Below are 11,610 nucleotides of genomic sequence, written 5' to 3'. Positions count from 1 at the left end.
CGAGAGTGAAGATTTAGTCATATTACTAATATGGTTTGCTAGGTGAGAGCTGAAAAGCTATAGTTTGGGGAGCACGAGAGAAGCACATATAAATTCACTAAAAATTGCGCTACACATACAGAAAAATGCGCTCTGGTGTAGAGTTGGAGTAGAGCTATAAGACTTGAAAAGCTGTTAGGGTAGACTATATAAGTAATATAGCGTCAGTGTAGAGTTACAACAGATATTGAAACCTTTTGAACGGGTGGACTATATAAGGAAGACACGATATTTATCATATTCATTCTAATTCATGTTCAAGATGTTTTCCTTCATTCTCATATTGTTCCATCTTGCCTTTATTTCTGCTTGTAGAATTGTCATTACTAACAATGTATACGTGTGTAGCCCTAGCGGTAAAGTGGTTAATGATGAATCTAAATAATTTAGTCATGACATTGCTCTTAAAAAAATCTACTCTATTTGTTTACCCTTTCGGAAAAAAACTATGTGTAAACTTTATTCCATAACTCTAGTTCCTCTAATATATGACACGCTCTTTTATATGAAATTTTTTGTATTAGTTTTATGTTTTCATTAAATTTTTAGATTTGTACAAATAAAAATAATTATAATATACATTGTGGCACATGTTTTAATCCAAGACCATGTATCTTAAAATTAATTTAGACATATACCAACCCAAATTTTGTGAGAATCGATAGCACGAAGATATACAACAAAAATTTTGGTGGCACGCATAATCATTAGCCCTCCCTTGTTCACTTAAATGAGCTAAGAGTGAAATAATTATTTCATTTATTCATAGGCCCTCCCTCTGCCGCAAATAGAAATTTGGTTTTTTCATTTCGACCTATTTATAAATAGAAGTCTCGTTTTATTTTTATCAGTCTCTATTAACTTATTTCACTCATATTTCATTTAAAACTAAGAACCCGTTTGATAGAAAGGTGAGACACGAGAGCTGAGAAGTTATGTAAAACAAGCTAAGAAATACAGGCTTAATGCCAAGATATGCAGATATAAGATTTTTTTCTGTGTTGTTTGATACTCCCTCCTTCCACGATTAAGAGTCTCATTCTAAATGACATGAGTTTTAAGAAGTGTTAAGAAAAGTGGGTCGAAGAAAGTTAGTGGAATAGGAGTCTCACTTGTATATATTAGTTTTAAATAATATGCGAGTGGAATGAGTTAGTGGAATGTGGGGTCTCTTTACCATTTATGGTAATTATGAACCGAGACTCTTATTCGTGGACGGACCAAAATAGAAAAACGAGACTCTTATTCGTGGACAGAGGGAGTAGAAAAGAAATTATCTAAATTTGTATAGTAGTTTAATACTACAACGGCATAACTTGAAAAATTAGTAGGTTATATAAACATGGTTAAAGTTATAATTTTGGCAAGATAAAGCGGGCCGTTGTCTAATATTGAGCTTTGAGTTAAGCTTAAATATGATATTAAACAATTAGAAATGTCCAAATATAATTATCTATTTTAGTATTATTATCTTATCAAACACGTCAAATAGCAATGGAGATTCAGATACCTTTTATCCACCCATTTTTTAACATTACTTAAAGTTTGTGTAAAAATAAATGATACTCTTATTCGTGGACGATTATAATATATTTTATTGGAAGTGAATTTGGAGACAAATTCAATCTATATATCAGGATAAAAATAAAACAAGTATACTTAATTATTTAGAGGGAACATCTTTTTTGGTCCACGAACTTTGCCAAAGTATCATTTTAGGTCCGTGAACTTTGAAAATATCATTTGAGGTCTATCAACTATGGATTAATATTATTTGAAGTACTTTTTTACTATTTCCAAGTTTTTCTGGACGAAAATACCCTCAATACCTTAAAGGGTATATATTTTTAATAAACTTATCATATACTCATATTTTTTATAAATATCTTTACGATATAATTTTGACGAATTTTCTAAATATAATTTGACCTTCAATATTATCACTTAATTTTGTGACATGAAAGTAAAATTGCTTCTTCAATTTTTTATATTAAAGAATTTTAATTGAATAAATTTTTTTTTTAATAATAGAAAATTGAATAAGGATCTTTTCTTGCATGTCATAAAATTAAGTGATAATATTGAAGGTCAAATTATATTTAGAAAATTCATCAAAAATATATAATAAAGATATTTATAAAAAATATGAGTATAACATAAGTTTATTAAAAATATATACCCTTAAAAATATTGAAGGTATTTTCGTCCAGAAAATCTTGGAAATAGTAAAAAAGTACTTCAATTGATATTAACCCATAGTTGGCAGACCTCAAATGATATTTTCAAAGTTTACGGATATAAAATGATACTTTGACAAAGTTCATGGACTAAAAAAGATGTTCCCTCAATTATTTATTGTTATATGAGCGCTAAGAGCATCTCCAAGGGGAGGGGTAAATGGAGAGGTAAAATTATATAACTACCATATTTACCTTTTTCTTATAGAAAATCATTCTCCAAGAGGACGAGTAAATGGAGAGGTATTATACCTTTTCCCATTTTGAAGAGGTATCTTTACCTCTCCATCAATGGAGAGGTAAAATTTTATAACTATCATATTTGCCTTCATTTCATGAAAAACCATTCTCCAATGGAGAAGGTATTTGAGAAGGTATCACACTTTATATTTTTTTAAAGCATTTTGTACTATTATTTTATGTTTAAAAAATTATTTATCTTTCTGTATAACTTTTTTCTTTGGTTATGTTTCGTTTTAGAAGGATATATTTCACTTTTTTGAGGAGGTATATAGATGATATACCTCTTTTATTTATCCTTTTTTATTGGAGATGCTCTAACGGAATAAAAATTAGAATTCTAAGACAATGAAAAAACAAATAGTACTACTAAGAATACTAATATAGTTGCCTAAATGATGAATTGATAATTTTGAATGGTCTGTCCCCTACCAAAAAAGGGCGTATTTATAAAAGAAAAAAATGGCATAAAAATTATATTTAAATCTCTAATGATATAATCCTATTGTCAGAAAAGGAAAAATATCATGTGTTTTGAACGTGTTACCTTTTCGGCTTTTCCTACAAATAATTGAATTTTTACTATATAAGCCAACTTATTTTGATCCAATTAATCCCTGCCGTCCATCTGCCGCCAACTCCATCTATATATATTGTCATACCATTGGTAAATTCCCCAAACCATCAACCTATACTTCTTCAGCTTTCTGATTTCATATTTGTTTATATCATGTGGTTTTGTGCTGCGATTTAGATTGGCGATTAGGTTTTGTGTAATCGATTGGATTACTTTCTCCGTGTAGTGCGATTTCTCTTAACCTCTCCCAATCTGGTATGGCGGCGAGGATAGATGTGTTTCTGATCAATCTACTGTCGAAGTTTCTGATTTATAAATCTCGTTTGCTGTGATTCCTCTTCGATTCGTATTATTTGGTTATTTTCGACGATTGAAGGTCTATGACTGTAATGGTTCAAGTTTTGACGGTCTTTATATATCATATTGGTTCTCGGGGCTCACTTTCGTTTGTTTATGTAGTGCAATCGATTTGTTAGTTCGTGATCTTTCAGAGTTAGAAGGCTAATTTTGTCTCTCTGTCTTTGTGAAAATTTTCCATTTATTCTCCAAATTTGATACTTATCGGCAGTTGTTGGAAGATTAATTTACTCATTGTTTCCTCTTCTCTGGCCATGGATGTATATGTGGATGTTCAAGTGAGCAGATCACATTTCGTGATTTCCGTCCATCAGCCTTATGCCAAAAGTAGCTGACTCCCTGACTTGGTGTGGGGCGTTTTTTCCCCAGTGTCTCCATAAATAAATTGGAATAGATTGTTTGGTATGCGAGTCATCTCTGGCTATGATAGTGTATATGGAGGGTGGCGGAGGGAGTATAGTATGGTATAATTTTGGATTTTATCTTCTACATAGGCATTCCCGGTGCTTATCGTTATACTCTTCAAATTTCAGTGTCTTACCAGTGGCTGTTTCTTAATCAACCTTCAGCGGAAGCGACTCCTGGTTTGGTGCTTGGTTATTTTTACTGGTTTCATCAGTTTATTTTTGTGCTGAGCCTCAACATTTGACAAGAGATGCAAAATAAGTTGTGGTTCTGTTGAAGGTGGAGCTTAAGGTGGGCTAGCTTGGTCTGGCTGTTGGACATGGACCAATATTGGATAAGCACTAACTAAGTTTATGAAGGGTGGCAGAGGGAGTATAGTATTTTTCTACTGTCGTTTATCTTCTTGCTGGACATCTCCTTTAGTTATTGTAATGCTCTTTAATTTCCTGATTTCAGATATTTTGGTTCTTCAGTTTCCAAGAGAAGGCAGTTCTGGGCTTTGCCAGTTTGACAGAGGGAGTGTAGTATAGTAGTATAGTATGGTATTGTTTTCACTACCTGATACCCTCCACCTAGACTTTTCCGTCCTTGTTGTTTTTCTCTTTAATATCCAGTCTCTAACTCTTGGGTGGGTTCTTCATCAGGCTTCACTGGAAGACAGCTCATGTTTGATGCTCGGTTAACTGTCTTTTAATCTGTTTTTGTTTGATGTTTAGTCAATTTTTCTGGCTTGATGCTTGGTAACTTATTTATGTGAAATGGTTGTTTATTTACCTATATGTGAATGTTGTTTTCAGCCTTTGTTGCGGGTCGTTGATGTGGACCAATCTCTGATACTTGAAAATTTATGGTGTTTATGAAGGCTGGCCTTTCTCCTGCCATTTATCTTCTAGCTGTGCTTTCCCTTATCTTACTATTATGCTCTTTCCTCCAGATGCCTGATCTTTGGATTGCTCTACCAGTTTTCAGGAGAAGACTTTCTTGTTTTTTACAAGGGAGTATAGTATAGTGTACTTTTCTAATAGCATTTATCTTCTACCTAGACTTTCCCCTGTCTAATATTTCCTGTGTTTATCGTTGTACTCTTCAATTTCCAGTATCTGAGGGTTGGGTAGCTCTTAATCAACCTTCACCCAAAGGCAGTTTTCATGGGAAGGCAGTTCTTGCTGATGCTCAACAGCTCAAGTATCTTTACTCTGTTTTATAAGTTTCTTTTTTTTACATAGAAGTGTGTAATGTTTCTGGCCTCACAGGACAAATTTTTTTAATTCCATACACATCTCTGAGTACAGTAATTTTCTATAACGTTTTTATCTTCTAGCTGACTTCTCCGCTGCTTAGCTGACTTCTCTTCAATTTCCAGATGTATGTTACTTGTGCGGTTCTATCAGTAATCAAGGGATGGTGATTCTCAGGTTTCATTGTGTGGCAGTGGAACTAAGTATAGTATCGTACTTCTTCTGCTGCATTTTATCCTCTTCCTACATACCTGTGCTTATGGTTGTTCTCTTCAGTTTTCATTGTATATTTGGGTGGGTGGTTCTTTATCTTTGCTCTATTTCAATTGTTCTTCTGTTATGTGAATTGTGGATATTTTCTTCTTCACTCTTTGATAGGAGATGCGAAATAAGTTTTGATTCTGTTGACTGGAGCTTAAGGTGGGGCTACCCTTTTGGCCTGCTATGGACCAAAATGAGATGATGGCATTATAGTATTTATGGGGCTTGGCAGAGGGAGTATCGTATATATTTTGGGTTGTTCGGTCAGTTTTCAAGGGATGCCGTTCTGTGTTTTTACAATGGAGGGAGTATACTACAGTTTTTTGTCTGCTACATTTATCTTCTACATAGACCTTTCCAATTCTTATTGTTATAATATTCACTTTGCAGTTTCTGTTTGTTGGCTAGTTCTTAATCAACCTTCACCGAGCGAGTCCTGGTTTGATGCTGGATAATCTTTTCTCTGATTCATCAGTATTTTTTTTGTTACATGGATGTTGATTTTAACTTTATGTAGACATTCCTGGTGCTTACCGTTGTACTCTTCCATTCCTAGTGTCTTACCATCGGCTGGTTCTCAATCAACATTTTGTGGAAGCCAGTTCTGGTTTGGTGCTTGGTTACTTTTACTCCTTTTCATCAGTTTTATATTGTTACATGGATATTGGGTTTGGCCTCAACATGTGACAGGAGATGCAGAATAATTTTTGGTTTTGTTGGAGGTGAAGCTGAAGGTGGGCTATCTTGGTCTGGCTGATGGACACAGACCAATATTTGATGCTGGCGTTGACCGAGCTTATGAAGGGTGGTAGGAATATATAGTATTTTTATACTGTCGTTTATCTTCGTGCTGGGCATTTCCTTTGCTTCTTGTTATGCTCTTCAGTTTCCTGATGTCAGATATTTGGGTTGTTCAGTTTCCAAGAGAAGGCATTCTTGGCTTGTACATTGTGACAGGGAGTATAGTATAGTATTTTTTCACTACCTCTTATTTTCCTCCTAGACCTTCCTGTCCTTATTGTTGTTCTCTTTGGTATCCAGTCTCTGACCATTAGGTGGTGGATTCTTCATCGGGCTTCACTGGAAGGCAGTTCTAGTTTGAAATTTGATGCTTGGTCAACTGCTCTCCTTAATCTGTTATTTTGTTTGGTGCTTTGTCGATTTTTCTGGTTTGATGCATGGTTAACTTTTCTATGTTTAATCGGTTTGTTTACTTAGCTACATGTGTATATCGATTTCAGCCTTTGTCGTGGGTCATTTACGTGGACCAATCTCTGATGTTTTCACTTATGGTGTTTATGAAGGGTGGTAGCTGAGCCTTCTCTTTTCTTACTTATGCTCTTCAATTTCCAGATGTCTATCTTTGGGTTGTTCTATCAGTTTCCAGGGGAAGGTCATTCTTTGTTCAAACTGTGTGGCAGAGGGAGTATAGTATAGGGAGTATTATTTTCTACTATTTTCCTCGTGTTTATTGTTACTCATTAATTTCCAGTATCTGAGTGCTGGGTGTTTTATTATTATCCATCAACAGAAGCAGTTTTTGTCAGAAGGCAGTTCTTGCTTGATGCTTTATTATGTTTTGTAAGTTTTTTGTTTGCTACGTAGATGTGTATAATAAAGTTTTTTTCCTCACCCAGTGACGAGATAGGACAAAATAATTGCTTCCATCATAGTAAGAGCTTAATCGGGACTGTATGGAGGGTAGCAGAGAGAGTACAGTATTTTTCTGTCATTTATCTTCTAGCTGGACTTTTCCTTTACCTACTGTAATGCTCTTCAAGGGAAGGCAGCTCAGGGCTTTTACAGTGCGACAGAGGGAGATTAATGCACCATTTGCTTATTACTACATTTTATCTTCTACCTAGACGTTCTGATGCTTATTGTTACACACTTTAATTTTCAGTGTCTTGTGAGGGTGATTTCCAAGGCTGTTCTGCTTGGAACTTTTCCGTTAGTTTTTGTTTCTTATTGATCTGGATATTGTTTTTGCCCTCACCCATGTGACAGGAGTTCTATCTAAGTTGGAGCGTAAGATGAGGCTACTTGGGCTGGTTGTTGGACTTGGACCAATCTCTGATGGAGTATAGTATTTTACTCCAATCTCTGATTAAGTATAGTATTTTTCTATTGTCATTTATCTTCTAGCAGGATGGTCTTATTGTGTTAGAATTTCTTCTATCTTAAACTTTTCTCAGTGCTTATCATTATACCCTTTAATTCCCAGTGTCTGATCTTCATTGTGTGGTTCATTATCAACCTTCACTGAAAGGCTGTTCTTGTTTAATGCTCAGTTATGTTTGTTATGATTATTTTTTTCATTATGTATATGTGGATGGTGGATATTGCAAGATAAGCTTTGATTCTTTTCAAGTATGGTATAGGGTTTTTCTCTACTATATTTCATCTCCTATGTAGCCATGCATCGTTGTACTCTTCAATTTCCAGTTTCTGGTCATTGGGTAATTTTAAATCAACCTTCACCAAGAGGCAGTTTGGTGAGTATTTTGCCTTGTTTCGTCAGTATTTTGTTAGTGACATAGATGTGGATATATTGTTTTCGGCCTCTCCCTGAGACAGGAGATACAAAATAACTTATGTATCTATCAGAGTAGGAGCTGAATGAAGGGCTATCTTCGTCTGCTTGTTGGGCATGGGCCAATATTCAGTGTTCACGGAGGGTGGTAGAGGGAGTATAGTGCTTTTGTATTATCGTTCATCTTCTAGCTGGATTTTCCCCTTTCTAAGTGCTGTGCTGTTCACATCTCCAGATGCCTTATTCTTACTTCGTTTAATATGCTCTCAAGGACAGGCGGATTGGTGTTCTACAATATGATAGAGGGAGTGCATTACAATATTTTTCTGTGCTTATGGTTCTACAGTCGTTTCTACAGTCATTTAACTTCTATCTGGACTCATCTTGTGCTTGTTGTTATGCTCTTTGATTTCCAGATGTCTGATCTCCACATGGTTCTATGGGAAAGTCGGTTCTGGTATATTCTGTTTGATAGAGAGAGTATGGTATTTTTAAGATGTAATCTTGTACGTAGATGTTCATGTGCTTATCACTATACTCTTCAAATTCGAGTGTCTTATTGTTCGCTGGTCCTTAATCATCCTTCTGTGGAAGCCAGTTCTGGTTTGGTTATTTGTACTCGATTTCATCAGTTGGTTTTTAGGTTTAATTGGATATTGTGTTAGGCCTCAACGTGTGACAGGATTTACAAAACAAATTTTGGTTCTGTTGAAGGTGGAGCTTAAGATGGGGCTCTCTTGGTCTGGCTGTTGGACACAAATCAATCTTCGATGCTGGAGTTGACAGTGTAGGGGGCAGAGGGAGTATAGTACTTCTCTACATTGTCATCTTCTTACTTGACATTCTTTTTGCTATGTTTTGCACTTCCAGTTTCCAGATGCCAAATATTTGGTTTCTTCAGTTTTCAAGAGAAGGCAGTTCTGGGCTTTTACAGTGCCAGAAGGAGTATAGTATGATATCTTACATTCCATGTGCTTTTCATTGAACTCTTCAGTTTCTTGTGTCTGAGCAATGGCTGGTTCTTAATCAACCTTCAGTGGTAGCCAGTTCCGGTTTGATGCTTGGTTATCTTTATTCTGTTTCATCAGGTTCCTTTTGTTACATGGATATTTTGTTTGCCCCCAGCCCTACAACAATTTGATTATGGTAAACATGGAGATTTAGGTGGGCTATCTTTGTCTGGTTGTTGGACAGAGACCATTCTTTGAGACTGGCGTCACTTATTTCACTTGTGAGCTTGGGGTGAGATATCTCACTGATTTACCTCAATTCAAGCTTCCTTGTTGTAAATCCTTTTTCTGCGGCTTATGTGTTCAAAGCTCACAAAATACCATTTGACTAACTAGCATCGTCACATTAATTGTTCAATATTCCTTATATAGGCCAAGGGACAAATTGTATTTGAACAAAATTTTCTTGAAGTTTCCTACTGATATGGTAGATGAATGCATTTATTTCATATAAGAAAAGTGCAGTCTTGCACGGAGGAGGTAGATATGGGGGTTGGTTGTTATATGAATCTTGGTTATAGATGAAATGCGCAACTAGTTGGTCTACTGAAATACGCAGCTAGTTTGTCTACTGAATACTAACTTCTTAGTCCATTGAATCTATACGTTTGCATTACGTAATATTTATGGATAGGTAGCGTCGTGTAACTCTGCCTGTGTTCTGGGTTCCCTGCCACAGCCGGTCCCAAGCCCGGGAAAAGAGGAGGGGCGACAAAATAATGTAGTACTCCATGAGTTCCTTTAACTGATTATGATTTTCTCTTCTAGACATTTACTAAATTATAGTACTCCATGTAGTACTACTATTGCATTACAGAAGCCATTACGGAGGTAGTACATTTTTCATGTACTGCCTCCGTTTCAAAATGTCCTGTCTCCGTTTTAAGTTATTTGAGTTGTATATCATTTTTAGTCGTTCCAAGATAGCCAAAAACAAAATGTTTTATCTTACTTATTTGTTACGTTCTTATTTTTCTTTTATTTTCATATCACTCACTAAATATAACTTTTTAAAATCTCGTGCTAAAAAAATATCTATGGAGGAGTAGCTTTTTGGTGACTGATATATCGTTTACTCTAGGATTTACTCTATTGTATACTTACTTAGTATACCATTCTAAATTAAAATCTAATTACAAATAGTAACCTATATCTGATGCTGGCCGTTATGGAGGGTTGCAGAGGTAGTATATTATTTATCTTTGTTAGTATTCGACTCCTTGAGGATACTTTTGGTTATTAAGTTGAAGTTAATGACGGTAATGTAGAGTGTTATATTTGTTTTACTCTTTATTGTCGAATATCAACATAGAATAACTTACAATTATCTATCAGCTATCAAACATGACTATTACCCCTCTGTGTTATGAGACAAACTATTTAATGATAATTTAGTTTTATTGAATATTCAGACATGAACAAACACAAGTATATTTCCCTATGTCTCAGCTTTATTCTAATATTATTGTCAAATTCCTCAATTCCTCTATTGAGCTCTTTGAAGTCCAGTGCATCATCATCTTAATCATCACCCCCAACAATGATTGTTTGATGAGTAGATATATGAATATGAAGTCGATTCAGCCCAACTAATTAATTTTTCGTAAAAAGGAGAGTAAGCCATATTAAATTGTTCATTTGCTTTTTCTTACTTGTTATTTCCATAATATATTTATATGAATTTTTTATCTTGCATATTCATACCAATTTAAGGGTAGCAAGTTAGGTTCATATTAGGATTGACAATTTCCTTAACAGATCAGATTCGGGTTAGGCTTTATTGGATTGGATCATTATTAGGTTGACGGTTGACCCGATAACAACCTAATCTGCACGACTGGTCATCCCTAGTACTTTTGCTATCTAGTACTTAATTAAATTTAAGGATATCTAGAAAATTTTGGAACTTTTATGTTAGTGTGCGACACAGAAAATTTTAACACTTACATAAAACTTTCTATTTTATTATTTAAGATATGTTTCTAGTACATGTGTTATCTAGAAAATTTTAGGATATTTAAGTATATACGTTAACCAATGTGTTATCTAGAAAATTTTGGAACAATTATGTTAGTGAAGTAGAATGTGCGATTTTGAAATTCCCTTATCTTCAGGAATTCATGTTCAAGATTGGTATAACGTTGTATATATACCAATCTACTTTAAGAAGGAAAAAGGACAAAAGATATGAAAAAGATTTGAATACATCCCTGTTGCATTATCCACAAATCCACTCTCAAAGACCGAACCACCGAACCATACTAAATTAGGATTTTTAGATCTAATTTTTTATGGATGAGATACACAAATTTATAAATTATTTTCGCCTTCATCACGAGCCTATTTTAATTCATCCGAAGGTAAATAAGTCATACTAACATGTTACGAAGATTTAACTTCATTCCAGAATATATTACTTCATTCCTGAAGGTTTTTACTTCATTCCAATAGGATTATTACTTCATTTCAGTACGTATCAGTACGTAAATGCGGTTTCGCCGTCGCGTGCCATTCTTCTCTCTACAATATCTATTACCACCTCCATGGCGATGATATGGTTTAATAAACACATGGAATAATATAATAAATTATTGGAATGAAGTATGTGTAGAAGCATTTGAAATCCTACTAGAATGAAGTAAAAATCTTATCCAATGAAGTAATAATGTTTCTGAATGAAGTACTAAACCCACTTGAATAAATTGCATTTTAA

At 34.5% G+C, this 11,610-nt stretch overlaps 1 protein-coding gene across 12 annotated transcripts; it reads left to right on the top strand.

Moving 5' to 3' along the window:
- The first annotated feature begins 3,212 nt into the window (after positions 1-3,212).
- Positions 3,213-10,346, top strand: LOC125219941. Of its 12 annotated transcripts, XM_048122035.1 has the most exons (5): positions 3,213-8,344; positions 8,602-8,674; positions 8,758-8,837; positions 8,925-8,975; positions 9,082-9,700. In XM_048122035.1, the coding sequence occupies exons 1-5, from the start codon at positions 8,148-8,150 to the stop codon at positions 9,131-9,133; spliced, it is 453 nt and encodes a 150-aa protein (XP_047977992.1). In that variant the 5' UTR covers positions 3,213-8,147; the 3' UTR covers positions 9,134-9,700. The 12 variants fall into 12 exon arrangements, 2 of the variants coding, with proteins under 2 accessions (XP_047977992.1, XP_047977993.1); XM_048122036.1 differs by having other exon boundaries at positions 3,213-7,435; positions 8,304-8,344; positions 8,602-8,837; positions 8,925-9,700; XR_007176256.1 differs by lacking the exon at positions 8,925-8,975 and having other exon boundaries at positions 3,213-8,674; positions 8,976-9,700.
- Positions 10,347-11,610: the final 1,264 nt, after the last annotated feature.

This window comes from Salvia hispanica, chromosome 4 (genome assembly GCF_023119035.1).
Source record: "Salvia hispanica cultivar TCC Black 2014 chromosome 4, UniMelb_Shisp_WGS_1.0, whole genome shotgun sequence".
Taxonomy (NCBI): Eukaryota; Viridiplantae; Streptophyta; class Magnoliopsida; order Lamiales; family Lamiaceae; genus Salvia; species Salvia hispanica.
Note: the sequence above shows the minus strand (reverse complement) of the source record. Positions and strands in the feature narration are given on the sequence as shown.